The sequence below is a fragment of the Protopterus annectens genome, chromosome 12.part0 (genome assembly GCF_019279795.1).
Source record: "Protopterus annectens isolate FY-2018-M chromosome 12.part0, PAN1.0, whole genome shotgun sequence".
Lineage (NCBI taxonomy): Eukaryota > Metazoa > Chordata > Ceratodontiformes > Protopteridae > Protopterus > Protopterus annectens.
In genome coordinates this window covers 217,821,549-217,843,735 of record NC_056746.1, presented here as the reverse complement: position 1 = coordinate 217,843,735, position 22,187 = coordinate 217,821,549, and the positions used below count along the sequence as shown (strand labels likewise).

Here is a 22,187-nt window from a genome sequence, read left to right as displayed (position 1 = left end):
AACCATCTCTATACTGTTTCCTGCGATAAAATGAAATTGCTACATATGATATAATCCAGACAATATTAAACCTGCTAGGGTGCTAGCCATAGCAAACAAGGATAGTGCTCTTCACTATGCTGCAAGTGACCCAAGTTCTATTAGCAGCTTTGATGCCTATATGAGCCAGGGAGGGTGACAGTGAGAGGCTGGTGGTGGCTCACCCATCCTGCAAGGGAGTTGAGGTGGCCCCCATTCGCCACATAGATGACACCTACTAGGAAAAATAGGTTTTCACAGAGTTCTGACCCAGCCAAGCCGAAGTTACCACAGTGCATTTGCATTAGGCAGTTGAAGGAAATTGGCACATAGATGCATGCTTTCCCTTGGCAGGCAGTGAGTGCATGCTTGGAGGAGCTGTCAGGTTTTGAGAGGTGATCCCAAGGTGAAAGGGTAGTTGCCCCCCCCCCCACCTTTCAGGAGCTGCAAGCTGGCCTACTCATTGCCATCTAACACTCTCACTGGGGAACAAGGGTCACCTGGAGTTCCCCAGCAGGAACAAATGCACCACAGAGCTTTCTCTTGGCACAGGAGTACATGGCTCCCATTCTATTAAAATGAATGGACCAACGCAGTAAAGGCAGAGTAGCCATCAGGCAAAAGGTCCTGAGGGCAGTAAAAACAAAACATTACACCTACTTCACAACATCCTCTGATCATTTTGATACTATGGCTGTGTAATCACTATGCATATATTACGAAGCGTTATTTTGTATGCACTGATAGAATTTCATTTCTTTAACTTTTTTCACTTGATATGGAACCTCTGTAGATGTAACTGTTTAAAAGTTGTATATTCTAACAACGTTACAGAAATGAAAATTGTATGCAAAGGTTACCTGTTTACAAATGTATATTTTGTTTCACAAAGATAACATTATAATGTGACTGCTATGTGTTATTTTTGATCTGACTGGAAAATTCATGTGTCCTGTGTTCTACTCTTTTGTCAACAAATAAACTGATCAGAGTCCACAAGCTTATTAGAGACATAAATGGATAACAACTAAGTTGTCTCACTAAGTTCCAATTCTTCCATCATGAGCTTATTAATAACTGTAAAAGTAAATCTGCAGAAATATTACTATGTCCCTTACCACTCAATAACTAATCAAAGCAGCATGTCAGTACAGTAGATTTCAAGTACAAACACCCACACTTTTTCCTCAATCAGTCTTACCCATTAAACTATTCAGCAACATTCCCAACTCTCTCTATGACTGAATCAGTAAACAGCGCTAGAACTACCGCATAACACATAACTATAAAGACACATATATCATCATATCCCAGCAGAGTGCTGCCCCCCTGACATCTCAGATGCTCCGGTAAGAGCCGCCCTCTCCAAAGCAAAAAACACAGCATCAATGGGACCAGACGGTGTCCCGGGCTGCGTCCTACATGAACTCCAAGAAGAGCTAAACCCAAACATAAAACTACTGTTCAATCTCAGCCTTACTACAGGATATGTGCCCAAAGAGTGGTGTACAGCAACAGTGGTCCCTCAACGGATCCTGGAAACTATCGCCCCATAAGCCTGACTAGCTTGGTCTGCAAAGCTATGGAAAGGATCATCATGGACCTCATAAATAAAGATATTGGGGACCTACAGACACTGGATCTTACCCAGTTCGGCTTTGTTAAGGGCAGATCCTGCCTCTTAAACCTGGTTGATTTCTTTGAAACAGTCACCAAAGCGATTGACGAGGGGAAGGTGGTCCACACAGCCTACCTGGACCTCACAAAAGCCTTCGATACAATACCCCACTCGGGCATTATAGATAAGCTCACCAGCTTAAATATAAACCCCTATGTGACTAGATGGATTACAAACTGGCTCAAGGACAGAACCCACATGGTTAGAATTGCTGGAGCCATGTCAGACTCCAAACCAGTTACAAGTGGTGTCCCACAAGGCTCAGTCCTGGGACCTCTCTTCTTCGGTATATATTTCTCAGAGGTACAGGCCAACACGGAAGGACTGTGGCTGACCAAGTTCGCAGATGACTGCAAACTAGGTGCCATAATAGACTCTCCAGCCGACACAAGCATCCTCCAAAAGGGCCTCATAGAAACAGACAACTGGTGCCAGAGCCATGGCCTCAAGCTAAATGCCAAAAAGTGTATAGTCATCCCCTTTGGCAAAAACAAAGTGCCCACAAATTACCACATAGGTGGTAATCCAAGAAGTAATTAGGGACCTGGGGACCCAAGTTGATAGCAATCTCTCATTTGACAACCACGTGTCCAAAGTGGTTAGAAAAACATTTTATACAGCCCACCTAATCATGAATGGATTCACATCTAGATCAGGGGAGGTCATCGTGCCTCTTTACTCATCCCTCATCAGGCCCATAATTGAGTACAATGCCCCTTTTGGGATGTACCTTACCAGACACCTGCAGCAACTGGAAAGACCCCAAAAGTACCTCACCAAGAGGATCAAAGGGCTCAAACAGATGTCATATGCTGCCCGGTTAAAGAAACTCCAGCTCTACTCAGTGGCATACCGCCTGTTCAGAGGCGATCTGTGCCTGACGTATAAAGCCATGTCCAACCCGGAATTAATGGACATGCTGCACCTCAGAAAATACAAATCCCATCGAGCTACGCGTTCGAGAGACTTGAACCTCAGCACTGAAATAAATAGGACATGCTGGAGGGACAGATTCATAACCCAGAGACTCCCTTCACTCTGGAATAAAATCCCAGTCCAGGTTAGGCAGAGTCCCTCATTGACTCTCTTCAAGAGGAATCTTGATGAGTGGATGGGAGATCGTAGGTTTACCCCGGGTATCACTTCTGTGTCACTGTTAGACAGAGGCACAGTATACTAACCTCGAAAAAGGGCATAGCAAAATAAATTTAAAATGGGTGGCGAAAGCCAAACACATTCTGGCTAGGCTTATAAATGCCCTAGGGCAGATAGCCTAGTATGAACCTATGAACCTATATGCAAGAGGAATGAAGACATGGAGAATCTCACAGTACAGCAACTGCATACACTAAATGACAACATGGCAAGGGGGAACATTACATGGTTGTACAGCATTATGGGGAACGGAAATGGTGAAAAAGACAAAAGGAGATGGTATAGGCAGCTTCCTGTGAAGGATTTTAATCCTAACAGGAAATATTACTTCAAAGATAGAGTGGTAGGAAAAGCTCTATTGTATGGGGATGTGAACTACAGATATATGGAAGATTTTAAAGATGTCTGGAAAAGGTGGAAGAAAAGGGAGAGACAGCTGCAACATTCAGATGGAATTAGTTGACAAAGGTCATCCATTAGGAGCTATGTATGTTTACCACCCTATGGAATTGTTGATCTAATGGTCACATGCAGCCAATCTGAATAACTTCATTGCACTCACTAATATAATATGGAGTATCCAACTAAAATATGTTTCTGTACAACCTCTAAAAATATCATCTTGTATATTGCACCCATATACCATCAGGAACTCTCTAATCTAATGCTCACATGCAGCAAACCACAACTTCATTACACTCCCCGAAAAATATGGAATATCCAACTAAAATGCATTTCTGCATCTCCACTGAAACCATTACCTTGTACTTTGCAATACAAACCATCAGGGAATGTCTGTTCTAATGCTCACATGGCCATCTTCAATAACGTCATTACACATGGAAATAAGGAGTAGCCAACTAATATGTTTTTTTTGCACCTCCTCTAAAAACACTTGCCACCTAAACCATTAGCCACTTCAGCCAAAAAACATAAAAGCAATCACAGATGCAACTGAAGCCTCAGTACAATTTCCTTGCAATACGTTTCCTATTGTAGTGAGATTTCTCCCTCAAAGGCCAAGAATAATGATAGTCCAAGTGCTAAGAATCAATGGCCTTTTATTAAGCTTCCTGTTTCTCATCCTCTGGTGAGTTAATTGACCAGTTATCCCCCCAAGCAAACTTTCCCCAAACATATGTAGTGTTCGTTATAATACTCAAAGATGCTCATGCGCACAGACACATACACACACACACCTCTACTCATTCCTTCTTCATTACTACCCATCTAAGACTTTAAAGCTTTTGCCAAAAGTTTCATACACAGTCAATGTCATCCCTGGTACCCATGTGGGATGCCAGAAGATTAGGTTTAGCAGTGTCCCAGAGAGCTGGCAAAAGAGGAAGAAGAAGCAAGTGATCTATAGCCTGTTCTCCTTTGTCACTGGAAGGGATGGGGTCTCTCTGCAGTCACAGAAGGTAAACAGGTACATGCAGAAAGGATGATGTACATACTGAATGCACAGAATGGGTACAGTAGCCTTACCATTCTTTGTATTCATTGATGCATTGTGTACTGGATCTCAGGTCATTAGAGTATTAAAAGACACAACTCATCTCACAATGGCACTATGCCAAGCTAAATAAGTCTGACTTCTGTTATCCTGGCCTACAGAAAAGTGCTGACTCCACAGTGTAGAGGAAAAGAGCACTAATTGTGAACCAGCTGAGACCAGTTTGAGCTCTCTGTACAATTTCCTTCTGAAGCACTTCCAAACATGTGAGGTTTTGCCTTAATAAACCATGTATAATAATATCCCAGCTGCAATGAATCTCTAACCCTTTATTAAAAAAGTCAGGTGCTACTTCATTCATTTACATCCAAGCAGCCCCTCTAATCAATACTTGCAGCTGTCCAGCTCCATCTGAACCATCCATTGCACAGCCATGCAGTTTCCTTTTTATTTATTTACATTTGTTTACCAGGAAGTTTTGAATGGACAGAGCTGTCCGTTTTCAGTGGAGGTCCGGGGAGAAAATCTCCAGAACAATTGCTAACATACTCTACATAAGATATTTACACATTTAGTTCTGATTTAAATGTGTATATGAGGAGCCAGCCCAAGAGGGAGAATCTAAAGGCACTGCCTATTCACCTCTTCCAAGGTGAAGGTTCAGAGAAATGTTACAGGTCACACTTCCCACTAATCTGCTGGTGACCAGGAACCCAGTGCAAGTAATTTGCTCAGAATGTAACGGCAGGCTGCTCGATGGGTTATGTCACACACAGAAATGGGTGACGGCCTCACAATGAACCTACTGCACACCCTGCCCCTGAATATTTACATGGCATACCAGGGACGTTAGCACTGCATACATGGCATACCAGGGACGTTAGCACTGCATACAGAAAATCTACAGCTGGCTGCTTGTATGATGGATTCACTGTGACTGGCTCAAGGGAACAAATGAAGCTTGGATAATAATGAACTGCCAAATGGTCATCAAGGAAGGAGGACCTCCCCATGCAATAATGGTGGTAGCAAGTATACAGCAAGTCACCAAGGTGCTGCAAAAACAGAACCTTACAAAAAGTTGGTAAAAGCTGTTGCATGTACCACTTGGCAGTTTCCTCTACAAAGACAGGGTTTCCCTAAAATTTTTCTGTTCATCCTTTCTGTTCTTGTAAATGCTATATCTCCTCTACACTACTGGTGTTGACCTAAAATTTGTTTCTGCTCATCATTTCCTTTTTTTTTTGAAAGCAGTGTTTTTTCAGTGACTCATTCATATTATTTCCCTCTGAAAGCTTACTTTTGCAACAGTTCATATTTTGCACGTTTACAGTACATTCATTTGGTGGAAAAAAATACCCAGTTCTCTGCCTCCCTTCTCTCATCTTTATTCCACCTATCTCAAACCATACTGAATGTCTCTGTGCATTCCTGCTCCACACCTTTTTTTTTTCAAAAAGACCATTCCATCAGCCCACAACCCTCAGTGAAGAGCTTTAACAGATACATGGAATGACTGGTCCCTATAATCTCCTGTTCATGGAGATTCCTATACAGTTTTCTAATTTGGTCTTATGCGCCCACAACATATGACCCCTACTGGTCTTGTGTAGGGACAACATAGTTCCTCTAGTCTCTGCTATACCCCCTGCCTTTCCATCCCATGAACCGATAAGATTACTTTCAACAGCACTCCCTGCAACAGCCTGAAGTCTCTTTTTCTGAATGGTTTAAAGAACTAACTACACAAACTCAAGGAACAGATCTTCACTAAATTCTTAATTTCCTGATAAATCACTGAGGATTACAATCGTTCAATAACGGCAATCTTTAGAGTTTAATAGTTTGTTTTCAGAAAATGCATGTTGATGCAATACCTAGTGTGACGCCCCTGCACTGGCCTAGTAATCAAGGAGCCTCAGTTCTCACCAGTGGCAACAGCTAGGGGACGTACACATTGGGAGGATGACAAGTACACACACAGTAAAATGCAATTTCCCTTATGAGCACACAGAGATCACAGTCAGTCTGGGGCTGGTTTCTCCTTCTTTCTCCAGATCCCCAATAAGACTCCCCACTGGCACAGCTATAGGGTTAAAATATCAGCTGATGGTAGCTGACACAAACTGAGATTTGATTGATATACGAAAACACACACACACACACACACACACACACACACACACACACACACACACACACACACATCTGGGGAAGGCTGGCACAGGTTTACTAGTTATGCTCCCTTCTGCCCAGACTATAAGGTAGTTATCACTGCCACCACCCCCTACTTATCAGCTACTATAAGGCCCTCACAAAGGGTGTTCAATCCTACTGTGGACTGTTACTATTATAATGCTAGTCTGACCAACAGCTCTCTCTCTCACTCTCTCTCCAAGTGGCTGACAAACGCATTTTTTTGAGATCTACTTTTCACAGACACACACACACACACACACACACACACACACACACACACACACACACACACACACACACACACACACACACACAGGAAAGGCGCCACAGATTTACTAGCTATGCCCCTCTGCCCAGACTACAGTTAGATACTGCCACCAAGAAACTAAAAGCCAGCCACTAAGTCTCTTACAAGGGTACCCGATTATACTGAGTGAAATTAATACTAATACAAATGGTAGTATTCAACTCATGCAGCAAGGCTTTCAGGAGCACCCACAGTGTAGTACTCTCAAAGGTTAAAATATTCTCTAAAAAAACAGCCAGAATGAAAAGTTCAACTATATTTAATAATAAATAATAAAATAACATGAAAACACTAAACATCTATTTACAATAAACACCAGAGAATCACAGAACATATTAAAATAACACAGATGAACAGACTCACACAGATACAGAAAAACAGTACTTAACTAATCCCTCTCTGTTTTCCTGACTGATCTAAAGAATTACTGTCCCTTAGTTCACTTGCTACAGCAAGGCAAGATGAAGTGTGTGAGTGATCCTTCTATGTCACGTTTCAAAAACAGACTGCTCTGAGACTTCTGTCTCATCTAGTAGTAAAACATCATTTCAGTGCTGGATTACAGAATGACATCACATATATCTGGCCATCTGACTTCTGCTTCCCATACTACCTCCCTTTACTAGAAACTAAACCAGAATCCCACACATATGTGATGCCATTCACACAGACAAGAGCTTTGCTAAGATGTGGTACAGAATCTGGAAGCCATAAAACCATTTCAAGTCTTCCACCCTTCCAGGGTAGCAATTAGTTCACTGCTAAGGATAATACAACAGTATTCCTAGTCCTTGTTTTTACAGACATTTTTGTCTCTAGGTTCAAACAGAACTGTAAGATACAATCTTTATGGCCTAACAGGCAATTAAATTTCAGACTATTTTTTCAACGTTAGCTGTACTGAGATTAACCTCCTCTCTTCCAGTATCCTCTGTTACAATATTAATTTTAACAATTCTAATACAGTCTGACATACAAGTGTATTTCTTTTTTATGTCCAGCAGGACCCACTGTTGGTACATTTTTAACACAAGCAGCTTTACAAATACATTTTCAAACACAAGCACCAGTACAAATCAGTTTGATATACAAAATACATATCATTCTTTACAAAACTGGGGCTAGCTATGCTGGCATATGTTACACATCCACCACCCTGCTTCTACTGACATAGCTGGCAAAACCTCACATAATCACAGATGTATTTTCAACAAATGTGAATTACAAGGGAAGAGAAGTTTACTGCTGCCCGTGTTAAGGCTATTTTCAATTTGAAACAGTTCTGTTTAGCAAATGGCTATCTTTATTTTTGATATAAAATCTGAGATAAGTTTATTATTTTTTTATCACCCCCCCCCCCTTTGTTTCATATTGCTATGGTCTTTGACCCATTGCCCATAGAGCACTGCTTTCTTCCCCCAGAGTAACACAATTTTTTGTTTGGGCTGGGACTGGCATGGAGCTTAAGGGCATCCTGAAAGGTCTCAACAGCAGATGCTTCTGTGAATGGGGATTTTTTAATGCTATGATCTACCCTCTAGTCCTTCTCTCTCCCTTACATCCATCCATCCTGGAATCATCTGATTGCTACTCCCCTCTTCATGGACCACATTTCTTCTCAAGAAGTGCCAAGATGAACATCCCTCCCTGCCAGTGCCTCATACGCCTGAGACACTAACCAAACATGCGTCATCTGGGACATACTTTGGGCTTCATCTTCTTATGCCAACTGACTGGCCAAAATATGAAATAAGTTTTACAATAAATCAAAATCAAAATCTCAGATCACTGCAAAATGGGTACAACTTGCTCTTCTTGAATTTGTATTATGAGATTCTTTTTCACTTTTTACTGAGGCACTAACATCTTTGCACCAGTCTCCCACGTCTGTTGTATGGTTAGCTACCAACTTGATTTGTTACACTGTAGCATACAAACACATTACCCAAACCACAACCCTTCAGCATGACAAATGTAGTTATTCCCTGTGTTGTACATATTGCCGGGATATGTAAAAATAGTAAAAACATTACTTACATTATTAGACAGGCATTTATTGTTTTTTCAAAGGGAAACCCAGGCAAATGCTCTTTCCTGTTTAGCAATGGATTGCAGGTGAATTTTTACCATGTGTCCAACATTTTTTTGGTCTTTAGATGCCCTCCATGTCCCACCAGTTAAATATTGAGCTCCTATTGTGATTCATCAAAACAGGAAGCCTGGAGCAGCCACTGCCTCCTGGTCACACTAGTTTGCTCCTCTGCTAGGTTTTGTTTCTATCTTTTCCCTCTGTCTAGTGCCAGAGTACATAACCCTCTTTGCTTCAGTGACGCCCCTCTAAAATCCATCTCAGTTTACAAGTTACAATGGTAAAGACATACTTGTGTGCAATTTTGATTTTTATGGTTTGACACAAACACTTTGTAAAACTGGTACATAATTGAAATGATAACGAACAAACAAACATAAGGAAAAACCTTTACATTTGCATCAGAAGGATGAAAGATGGTTGGAAAGCAAAGGCTTACCTCACACATATCAGACTTTTTTGGTCCGGGGCTACTAGAATCAACAGTTCCATCTATTGGACTATGGGAGCGGATTCTGCTGGTCATCTGGATTCCACCTTCCTCATCTTCCGCTTGTTCTCCCTGTCCTAAGCCATCTCCAAGCCCGGCTCCCTGTGGGAGTGGGGCATGCAGTGCCTCTGTGCAGAACAAAGTGCGAGGTCCATGGAGTTCACAGAAGTGACAAAGACCAACTATTGCATTCATGATGGAAATAGTCTCAGTCCAGAGGATGCACAAATCTCCCCCCAAAAAAATAAACAAAAATAAAAACAAAAAAGCAAAACTGTGCTAAACAATGAAAAAGAAAAAAGATAAAGATGTTATTACAAACACATACACAAGAATATTGAATATTTACAATATGTGCTTATTAAAATGCTGCTGTACTTAACACTATTAAAAAAAAAAAATATATATATATATATATATATATATATATATATATATATATATATACATACATACATACATACACATACATACACACACATAGCAGCTCACAGCAGATCCTTTCAAATGAAGCCAAAGCCAAATAAAAATCAATAAAACGTTTTAATGTGACAAAAGACAGGTGAGCACTTTCACAAACAACAAATTTGCTTCATCAGATTACGCTGACCTGTCTTTTGTCACATTAAAATGTTTTATTAATTTTTATTTGGCTTTGGTGTCATTTGAAAGTATCTGCTGTGAGTTGCTGGGTATATATAAATATGTATATTTTTGAACTTTTACTTGGTGCTATATTCTTCAGCAGCGTTCTTCTGTGTGGATTTATATACTTCCCTTAGTATTAAAATATAGCCGAACATGAAATTCTTCCCTGTCACTAAAAATCACTATGATAGTAACGGAATCAGTACCTAATGATGGATGCCTTATTTTGCTTGTATTAATTTATACACAATTCTGTATACTGTATTTGGCTGCATATTGTAACTTCTCTAGCTTTCCCTGACTGTGCCTAAAAAATGAACCACAATGTCCTGTGCACTTACCTGGTTATGAAGTGTGGACAAACAAATCAAAAGAAACTCTAGCCTTAGTTCCCAACTACATAAATTTTCATAGCTTTGTAGCTAAGTATTAAAAACTGTTAAACTGCTTGCATACATTGTTATACTGCTGCCTCAGTGCTGCTTATCCTACACGTCCATAAGAATCTTGCTTCAATGTTTTCTTGTAGATTTTTCTACTAAATTAAATATTTTTGTGCAGTATTATACTAATGCATACTTTCTTATCACATTTCTTTTTATTTTTTCAATGTGTTAAAAAAAGCAGCTGGTCCACCAGGTAGTTGAAAGATATAAACAATATTAAAACTAGTTAACAAAATAAAAGGATAACTGGATACTTCAGAAAGGACAAGTTGAAGTACACTTACCAGATACAACATAAAAAGTCTAGGTCTTACCATGCATTTGTTACTTTATGTATTGTAAATTGATACACTAAACTGAGCTGTTCTCGGTCAGGCCTTCCCCTGACAATACATTCTACCCCATCACATCCCCTCAGTTATCAAATACAAATAAATACATAAATATAAATACATAAAAAAAAATAAACTAAATGCATTCATACTGAAATAAAATGGATAAATTGTTATGCTTACTACTTGACATTAGGACAGAAATTGTAGAGAAATAGCAATCACTGGACTGACTAGCTCTCACACTGTGAATGGGTTTAGCACAATGTGGTACTACAGAAACAGAGAATAATACACCGTAAAACAAACCATACAGGAAATGATCTATACACACTGTGAATGGGTTTAGCACAATGTGGTACTACAGAAACAGAGAATAATACACCGTAAAACAAACCATACAGGAAATGATCTATACACACTGTGAATGGGTTTAGCACAATGTGGTACTACAGAAACAGAGAATAATACACCGTAAAACAAACCATACAGGAAATGATCTATACTGTGGATGGTTGATCAGCTTGGCAGTGTTATGAGCAAATAAAATGATGACCATGACTACTAGTACTCTTCTAGACTTTACCTGTTCTGAAGGCCATGAGGAGCATCAACTTATCCAGCATCATGAAACAGAAGATTACCAAGACAGTAAGGACAATGGGGAGGCAAACTAAAAGCTCAGAGCACTGCTAACAAACTGTAGAAGAGAAAGGAAATGGCAAGACATAATATGGGCAAACTGCTTCAACACAGAGCAAAATGGTGACATAGAACTTGAGAAAAAGAAGAAAAATGGAGATACGAGTAGCAACTAAAAGGGAAAGGCATAAAACCAAAATTAGGGAATGTTACTTTATAATCATAATGTATGCCATCAGACTGTGTCGCCACATGAGTGCTTAAAGGAGTTTTGGGCAGAATATGGGGCAAATACATGGAGCTATCTGCAACACCCATGTGAACCTGATGGACCTCTGGTCTTTTTCTATCAGCATCTATACAGGTTTGTAAAAACTGCAAAGACAGACATTGAGAGTAGCTACAAATGTGTAGAAAACGAATCAATCACCAGCAGTGAAGTAAAAGGAAAAGGAATACCTGAAAATTAATTCAGAACAGCAGATCTGAAACTGACTAGAATACCTTAGTGGGTACTTGGGAGAGTTTTGGAAGACATGAGGTATCCCTAAATGTACAAGAAAGCACAAACTGCTTCCAAGGGAAGCCTGGCACTTATGGTATAATAGTGTGCAAGATTCATAGTGAGTGTTCCTGCTGTCCACCACAATCTTATACAAGAGTTGGTATGCCAGGAAACAATATCCTTCAGGTGGAAAGGCAATCAATGAACTTGCATCCAGAGTACAGTTTTGCAACATGGAAGAGTTAGAACAAATTCAACAACGTTACAGTCATGTCCCAAAATATTTGCAGTGTTTATGGCATAAATTGTCTTCTAGACTAAAGAGCCATCAGATTTAAAACTATATACCTTTACAGACCCAATGGCTCCCAAGCCAGGGGGTGGGGTTGGCATAATGGTCAAGGTCTTTACCTCACACATAAAAAGTACAAGGTTTGATTCTAACCTGTAGGTGTTATCTAGGCTTGTAGTAGTCTGCAGACTAACAGCCTAGTATTTACCTATGAAGCCACAGTATAACTACTGCACAGCAAAATATTTTTTTTGTTTCAAGTTAAGGAACACTTCAGACTATTAAAACAGCAAGACTATTAACAGCAAACACTTAAATAAGCAACTACAGTAAACTCTCAGTTAACCAGAACTCAAGCAACCGGCAAAAAAATATCAAAGAAATACAGTACAATTTTTATGTGTTGCACTTTCTGTCCCCCCCCCCCCACCACACACACACACAGAAACATACCTTATGTTTTTAGAGTTTTAAAAAGGAAGATAGGAATAATCTCCCTCTCCCCCCCCCCCAAACATGAGAAAAAGTCAAACCAAATAAACAGCATATAAATTTGCTCTCTCCCTAACCTGAGAACAAGTCAAACCAAACAAACAGCATAGGGTACAGTATTAGTCAGGCCTATTTTTAATAGGTAACTCTCAAGCAACCAGAAAAGTACAGTTGTGTATACTTACCATAAATGTAGGATGTTCGAGTATTCACTGTTGCAGTCATTACATTTGGGTTATCTGCCTGCAGGTAGCCCTCAGTCGGCCTGATTACCAAAGTCTTGGATCCTGCGTCGGCTGCGGTCTCATCTTCCATGACGTCAAGTAGTCAGGGGTATAAAGCATGCAGCCGATGCCATTACATCAATTTTTCTTGCCCCAGATGTCAGGTGCCCCCATAATGGGAAGCAATTATATACGAGGTTACACCTCCAACAAAAAGCAAATACACCAGAAAGCTTTAAGCATAGCAAGCAAGAATAAAGGTATAGTCAATAGAAGTCGGGGGGGGGCTGGAGGAAGGGTAACCAGGACTGCAACAGTGAATACACTCAAACATCAGTGTACAAAACTGTACTATGTTCTTCGTGTTTCACTGCTGCAGTCATTACATTTGGGTAGATTCCCAAAGCTAAGGAAGGGAGGAGGCAGTAAGATAGCATTAGGACCAGCTTTAAGGCCCTGCAAGACTGCAGTGGCAAAACTAGCTCTGGATTTAGAAAAAATTGGCAAGTGGTAATGCTTGGTGAAGGTATGTACAGAACTCCAGGTAGCAGCTTCTATGATGTCCCTGATAGGGACACCTCTGAGAAAGGCTGTAGAGGTTGAATGTGGTCTTATCCCCTGTGGTGTAGGTTTTTCCATGATGCTTATAGCAGAAATGAATGCAATGGCCTATCCACTTAGAAATGGCTTGCTTTGAAATGGCCTTCCCCTCTGCCCCTGCAGCAAATGCAACCAGCAGCTGTTCAGATTTCCTGAGGGGCTTAGTCCTAGCCAAGTAAAATCTAAGTTGTCTGTGCATGTCCAAGGAGTGCAGTATTCGTTCACCTTTGTTCTGTGGATTAGAAAAGAAGGTTGGCAAATGAATGGACTGATTAAGGGCCACACTGGATACCACCTTGGGCATAAAGGAGGGATTGGTCCTGAGGGACACCCTGCCCGCATGAAAGATGATGAAAGGCTCCACTGCCACGAGGGCCTGTAATTCAGATACCCTTCTAGTTGAAGTGATGGCTAGGAGGAAGGCTGTTTTCCAAGAAAGGAATTTCAACTCTGCATTTGCAGCTGGCTCAAAGGAAGGTAGAGCGAGCTTTTCCAATACAAATTTAAGGTCCCAGGTTGGAGTAGGGGCTCTCCTGGGTGGTCTTAAGTTTTTGGCCCCTCTGAGGAATTGCTTCAGCAGTGGATGAGAGAAGAGGTGTGGCTCTGTATTATAATGAACTGAGATGGCGGAGGCATGAATTTTGATGGAAGAAAAAAAAGGCCCTTGTGAAGCATCTCAGTTAAGCATTGAAGATGAGCGGTAGATTGGGCACAGTTGTCTCCATCCCCTTGTGTTTAGTTCCAGGAACAGAATCTCTTCCATTTTTCAGCATAGGATTTTCTAATACTAGGCCTCCTAGCCTCCAGAATGACACCCATCACTTGCTTACTGAGGGATGGTAAAGGAGAGGTCATGTAATTAGCCAGGCTGCAATGTTCAGGGTTTGAAGCTGTGGGTGCAGAATCTGGCCCTCCTGTTGGGACAGCAGGGCAGGGGTCTGAGGCAGGTGCCATGGTTCTAGAAGTGACACACTGCACAGTAGGAGGTACCAGTGTTGGTGTGGCCAGTCTGGTGCAATAAGTATTTTCCTTGGTTTGTCTTGTTTGATCTTTAGTAGCACTTTGGAGAGGAGAGGCAGAGGGGGAAAGGCATAATCTGATAGGTTTTCCATCTGATGGACAGGGCATCCACTTTCCAAGCTTGTCTGTGTGGAGTCCTCATGCAGAATTTGCCCAATTGGTAGTTTTGAGGGGAGACAAACAGGTCTATATCTGGGCTCCCCCATTTGAATCTCAAAATGTTGAATATCTTTGGTTCCAGTTTCCACTCGAGTGGGTCCATGAGATTTCTGCTTAGGTTGTCTGCCAGTGTATTTAGCTTGCCTGGCAGGAATTGAGCTTGTAGGTGCACTTGGTAGCGCAAGGCTGTGCTCCACAGAGCCATGGCTAGTCTGCAAAGGGGTATGAATGGCTTCCCCCTGCTTGTTTATAACAGTGGTGCTGTCTGTCTTTACCAATAATTGTCCTGGAAGAATGTGGTCCTTGAAGGCTGTCAGGGAATTCTGTACAGCTAACATTTCTTTTTGATTGATATGCAGGTGCATTTGACTTGTGTTCCATTTGCCCTGAATGCACTGTCCTGCCAAGTGAGCCCCCCATGCATAGTCTGATGTGCCTTTTGTTAGGGTTTGGGCGGCAGGGGGTAGAGTGAATGGCAGTCCCTTGTTTTGGTGGCAGGCCTCTGCCCACCAAAGAAACTCTGTCTTTAGACAAGGTATGATAGGAATCATTGATTCTAGGTCCTGAGAATGTTGGCACCATAGGCTTTTTAAATACCATTGTAGTTTCCTCATATACAGTCTTGCATATGGAATTAGTAGAATGCAAGAGGTCATGAACCCCAGGGCTTGCAGTACTTTCCTTGCAGATAGCTGGGTCTTTGTGGCCAGTAGTTTGAAGTAGGCTGTCAAATGAACTTGTTTCTCTGGCGTGAGGTATGCCATCTGGGAAGTTGTATTCAAGCTTGCTCCCAGGAATACAATTTGTTGGCAGGGTACTAGATGTGATTTCTTTTCGTTTAGGGTGTACCCCAGAGAAGTTAGTAATTTCTTTACAAATGCCAGATGATTTAATAGTACGTCCTGACTTTCTGCCTGAATTAGACAATCGTCCAGGTATGGGTACATTTGAATATTTCTTTGCCTGCAAAATGCAATGACTGGAGCTAGGCACTTTATGAACACCCTGGGTGCAGTAGACAAGCCAAAGGGCAGTGCAGAGAACTGATAGTGCATGTAGCCTGCTGTGAAGTGTAGGTATCTTCTGCAAGATTCCCTTATTGGGATGTGCAGGTAGGCTTCCTTTAAATCCAGTGTTGCCAACCAGGCATTTTTTGCCTAGCATAGGAAGCAGCTAATGAAGAGTTAGCATTCTGAATTTTGGGATTACCAAAAAAGTGTTTAGGGTAGACAGGTCCAGGATAAGACACCAGGAATTGTCTTTTCTGGGTACCAGGAAAAGTCTTGGGTAGAAAACTTGCCCCCATTCTTCTTCTGGGACAGGTTGAATAGCCCTGATGCTTAGAAGAGAGAGAACTTGCTTTTGAGCCTCTGCCCACTAGTTTGGGGTTAGGTCTGGCCACCCTTTTGGGGTTGGTAAGGAGTGGAACTGGAATCTGTATCCTTGGGAAACTATATTTAAAACCCATTTGTCTTGGGTAATGAGTTCAGTTTTTTGCATGCAGGGCGATCTTTCCCCCTAAAGAAACAGTCAGTTGAGCAGGGCTTGGGAGGTTTAAAGTTAAGTCATTGTGACAGTTTACCATAGGGGGTGTCTTACTACTTCCAGCTTTGGAAGTGGAAGCCCCCCACTGCTTAGGTCTGTGAGTACATTGGGACTGAAGCCTGGGTGCTCTGCTGGTTCTGGGTTTGGACTGAGAAGGCCTGGAAGAGGCAGGAAAGGACCAATTCTTAGAAGGCCAGTGCCTACTAAATCTGGGAGGTTGTACTTGCAGGAAATCTTTAACAGTTTGCATAGATTTAGCTTTTTCCTCCATCTTTTTAAGTACCACTTCTGCTTTGTTGCCAAACAGGTGGTCTTGGTTTAAGGGAGCATCCAGTAATTTAGCTTTAACATGATCTGGTAAAGATTGCTCCTTAAGCCAAGCATGCCTTCTAAGTACAGACACAGTGACAGCAGCCCTGCAAGATGCCTCTAATGAATCAAAACCACATTGCAAAGTATGTTTTCCAACTTGCTCAGCAGAATGCATTAAATCCTGTAAGTCTTTATTTTCAGCACAGTCAGGAATCAACATCATTTTCTGTTTAAGCAATCCAATAATATGCTGCTGATACTTTAACATATGAAACTGGCAAGTTTAAGGCCCTAATGGCCAAAGTTGCAGAAGTGTATACCTTCTTTCCCCATATGTCCAGGGCCCAGGAATCTCTTTCAGAGGGGGTAGGGTTTTTGGCAGTAGTAACCTTAATGCCTTTGGGCCCCTGTGAAATGGTCTCAGGATCCGCAGTAGGATTCTTAAAGAGGAACTTGTGAGAGTCAGGAACTCTGTAATACCTGTCAGGTTTTTTGGGAGCTGGAGGTAAGGTGCCAGGGGCCAGGCTAGACTCCAAAAAGGCATCATCTACAATGTCCAGTACAGGAGGGATAGCTAAAGGCCTGTGTTGAGACCTTGGGACACAGGTGGACAAGTAGTCTCTCCTTTGATAATCACATCACCACAGTAGACAGGAAATCCTTCTATGTGGCACACCATTACAATACGTTTCTCATCCAGGAAAAAAGAGGTCAATGTTCCCCTCTACTCGTCACTCATTAGACCCATTATTTGGTATGTACCTCTCAAGACATCTACAACAACTGGAAAGGCCGCAGAAATACCTCACAAAGAGGATTACCAGCCTCAAACAGATGCCTTACGCAGACAGTCTCAAAAAGCTCCAGCTTTACTCAAACCCAGAGCTGTTGGACAAATCCCAATCCCTCCGAGCTACACACTCTAGGGACCTAAACCGTGTCACCACAATAAACAGAACATGCTGGAGGGATAGATTCCTGTCCCAGAGACTTCCCATACTCTGGAACAAACTACCTATCTATATCAAACAAAGCTCCTCATTAGCACTCTTCAAGAAAAATCTTAATGATTGGATAGGAGACAGGAAATTCACCCCGGGGATCACTTCTGTGGCTTTGCTCGACAGGGGCACAGGAAAATAATTTTCTTGGGTGGGGAAAGCCAGGGTACCGTTTGGCTAGGCTTATATAGGCCCTAGGGCCAATAGCCTAGTACCTACCTATGAACTAACTAAGAATGACCACGTATCACCCGCCCACAGACTTGGGAAACAGCTATCAAATCTATCAATCCCTTCTATTCTGGGATCGGGTGAGATTTCCCATAAATTACTTTCCTCTTTTTAACCTTAGATCTTTCTCTCAGTTAACTGCACTTACTTTCTGACTAATCATTGCAACTATCTCTTATGATAAACATTTTTCTTTCTTTCCTTATTTTCTCCATTCTTTTCACAGAATAATTTAATAATAATTAGAACACACCATGGCATCAACCTTAAACAGCTTGGGTGGCTAGAACTTCCCAGTCTAATCCAATATAACCTTTTGATTATGGCTAATAAAATCCTCTATTATCCAGATAACGCACCAGCTCTTAAAAATATGATCACCCCCCCCCACACACACACACACAACAATCCAAGACTGCCCCGATCCTCAAACAGACTACAAATTAAGACAATTAAAATTAACAATGTAGCCAGTGACTCCCTCTTTGCAAACTCTGCAGGCAAAGCATGGAACCTCCTTCCAGCTAACACTACTTTTCTCTCCTCCCTATCCCAATTCAAAGCTAAACTCAAACAACATCTGGCACTAAACTGGCTTTGCCACTGTAAACTACAACAAAACGAAAAAAAAACAAACAAAAAAAAATCTTGCTTTTTTCCCACCTTCTGAAAGTTAAGAAAGTTCAGTTACAGATTTGCTGTTCTGAACTGTTTGGAAGTTTCTAGAAGGCCAGTGCTTGCTTGGGCTAAAGGGAAGTCTCTGTGTTCACCAGTGGGAGTGGTTAACACTGAACAGCCTGCCTGTCCCTGGAGGAGTGGTTACTACCTAGAAGCTGTAGTTTTATTGGCCATTTTGGGTCAATTCTAAACTCCTTGATCTGTCTCTCTTAAAACCTGGCTGCCTCGTGGTTTTGGCGTATTCAGGCTTGCTAGTTGTTGCTGAAGCACCTACCAAGGGGAGAAAATGCTGAGAGAAGAAAAGGAGCCACTTTTGTGATTTTAAGTATTTTCTTCTGATTTTTTGTTAAGTTTTACTGCTTTGCCGCCTATTTTTTGGCATTTTCCGGCTTGCTAAAGTTTATATCTGTAACAGTACTTGGAACACATCTAGAGCCTGTTTACTGCATTTCCTGTGTTGCACTTAATTTAAAATAGTTTTTTTCTCTAAAAACTGCATTTTACCTGATTTTGGCCTAGCACTCAAGTGTGGGGTCATTTATTGCACTGTTGTGATTATTTTGCTGCTTGTGTATCTCTGCCACCTTTAAACTACAACAAAAAGAAAAAAAAAACAAAATCTTGCTTTTTTTCCCACTTTCTGAAAGTTAAGAAAGTTCAGTTACAGATTTGCTGTTCTGAACTGTTTGGAAGTTTCTAGAAGGCCAGTGCTTGCTTGGGCTAAAGGGAAGTCTCTGTGTTCACCAGTGGGAGTGGTTAACACTGAACAGCCTGCCTGTCCCTGGAGGAGTGGTTACTACCTAGAAGCTGTAATTTTATTGGCCATTTTGGGTCAATTCTAAACTCCTTGATCTCTCTCTCTTAAAAACCTACAACTCTCTCTTTTTGGGCGGTTTTGCGCACTGAGCAGCGTCGGGCAGTGCCGCCTAAACAGGTTTAAACTATTCCAGGCTCCACAAAGTCTGCTCTTTACTTTTTCCCTTAGAACTGTTCAAACTCTCAAAGTAATCACTCTATTCTCTTTCTAAAGCCCTGCACTTGCTCAGCTCTTATAAGGAAACACTAACTAACTAAAGAACTACTCCCTCCTTGACTTCTCATAAGTATTAGGCTCCCGATTGGTCCATCCTGATCAAGTGAAAAATCAGTTCCCTTCCCTAATCTGATCAGTAAAAAAACAGTTCCCTATACTTATCTGGTATGTCCAAGGGTCAGTTTCAAGGTTACTCTCCAGTCCAGCTGGTGAATCTGGGAATTTTGAGGCAATGTTACAATTGCCTTATGTACACAGACAACCCTCTCCTCCTTCCAACAAACTCTAATACATGTGAGAGATGCAGTTACACAGCCAAACTGGAGGCAGAGCTCTCTCAACCCAAGACTGGCACAATCAGGAGGAAAAGGCAACCACCCACACCACAAATCCAGTCTCACACAGACCTATTGCATCTGCATACCCAACACGTACACACACAAAAACATACTCGGAGGCTCTAAATAAAAATCTGCCTAAACAGCAAAGACCTCCTAAGCAGATATCCAAGCAACAGCCACCCATCAACAATACCCACGAATCACATATCTCACAAAATCAGTGTGCCTCACAGTCACAGCCCTTAAGGCCAAACAACACACCAAATACACTTGTTATAGGGGACTCTATTGCCCGGCACACTGACGTCCCGCTCACCAGACTGAACAAGGAGAAGGTCACTGTAAGCTGCCTGTCGGGTGCCAGGATCCGCCACATAACGCAAGCACTCAGGTCACTCCAAAGTACAAGTATGACTCCGTCATTGTCCATGCTGGTGTGAATGACCTGAGATGTACCTCCATGGACTACATGAAAAGAGACAGAGGAGCTCTCTGACCATGTAGCCCAGGCTGGTATGACCCTGACCTTGAGTAGCATCTTGCCCTCACCAAGAATGATGCCACAGTATAAAGACAAAATGATCAGTTTCAACAATTGGCTAAAGTATTGGTGTCATTCAAAGGGGATCCAGTGTCTGTCAGCCTGGGATGACATGCTAGACAAGCCACTTGCTTCGCTAGGGACGGCTTGCGCCTGTCACCCTTAGGCTTTTGTATACTGGCCAAGGCTCCTCCCACCCCATAGTGCCTTTTTTAGGCAAGGCTCAAAGGACAAACCCACCTCCATAGACAACCCAAGGATAAAAAAACTAAAGGTAATTCTACTCAATGCCAGAAGTCTAAACCTCAAGATGCACGCACTCAAGGCTCTCCTCAGTATGGAGAAAATCGATGTCTGTGCAGTAACAGAAACCTGGTTCAAGGCTCCTGAGAGGAGCCCAGCACTACCAGGTTATAACTCATACCATGCATTTCAGCCCCAAAACTCAGACCGAAGCACAAAAGGAGGAGTATCTATATTCATCAAAGATACCTACACCTCCAGGTTAGTGGCACTGCATGAAGCATCGGAAACCATCCATGTGCAACTAACAGCGGACAAAACTGCCTTTCAGTTTGTATCCTGCTACAGAACACCCTCCCCGTTACAGGAACCCCACTTGGCATTCCTGAGAACACTGGAGAATATGAAGGTCTCTCCAAACACTATGTTATTGGGTGACTTCAACTACCCAAACATTGACTGGGAAAACTACTCAAGCCCAAACACTCTTGCCCAACGGTTCCTTGAATTTATAAACTCTAACGCAATGGAACAACTGGTCACCACTCCCACAAGAGGGAACAACATACTGGACCTGGTCATCACCAAAATGGGGACTCTATGTTCCACACCAGAGATAAACCCCTCATTGGTAAGATCAGACCATAAACAAATTTCCCTGGACATCCATATCCCGTCCCCACCCCCAGCCAAGGAAATCACTAAAGAATTTCTCAAAAGCCAACTTTGCACTTCTCAAGACTGAGGTGGAATCCTTCAAAGCCCCTGGGCCAGAGGATAATACAGCCCAATCCGCAGAATCCTTTACAAATGCATTCTATGAGCACCTGCAGAAATGCATGGATCGTGCTATCCCAAATAAAACCGAGACTCACTCCTCCAAAAACAGGAGACCGGTCTGGTGGACCCCGGCCATAAATAAGCTATACAACAGAAGGAGGAAGCTACTACAGAACAGAGCAAAATCCCACAAAGGAAAGGCATCTCTGATCAGTATTAGCAAGAAACTTCGATCCCTCTCAAAATCATCAAAGGCCAGCTTCGAAGGCCTTCTTTATTTATGTCAGGAACATGGGCGGAAACTCCCAGATATGCTCTGAATTGTTGCATAACGGTACAAAATATACCGAACCTACAGACACAGACAACATCCTGACAGACAGATTCAGCGCAAACTTCTCCCCCCCTTCCCCCCCAAAGGAGCAAATGCCTATCCCAACTGAATGTAACCTCCCTGACATCACAGATGCACAGGTGAAAGCTGCCCTCTCCAAAGCAAAAAACACAGCATCTATGGGACTGGACGGTGTCCCAGGCTGTGTCTTACACAAGCTCCAAGAAGAACTGAACCCTCACATTAAGTCACTGTTCAAACTTAGCCTTACTACAGGATATTTACCCAAAGAATGGCGTACAGCTACAGTGGTCCCACTCCACAAAGGTGGTGCCATAACGGAGCCCGGAAACTATCGCCCCACAAGCCTGACTAGTCTGGTCTGTAAAGCTATGG

General features: G+C 42.1%; 1 protein-coding gene across 4 annotated transcripts in view; it reads right to left on the bottom strand.

Annotated features, from left to right (window-relative positions):
- Nucleotides 1-22,187, bottom strand: part of FLCN (folliculin) — a 439,052-nt gene that overhangs the window by 413,282 nt on the left and 3,583 nt on the right. For 3 of the 4 annotated variants that reach the window (XM_044089272.1, XM_044089270.1, XM_044089269.1), the window contains exon 2: nucleotides 9,342-9,671. In XM_044089272.1, coding sequence (XP_043945207.1) covers nucleotides 9,342-9,587 — 246 coding nt within the window. In that variant the 5' untranslated portion in view covers nucleotides 9,588-9,671. Of the gene's footprint in view, nucleotides 1-9,341; nucleotides 9,672-18,504; nucleotides 18,521-22,187 lie in introns of those variants that run through there. The other variant, XM_044089271.1, reaches the window with a different exon arrangement.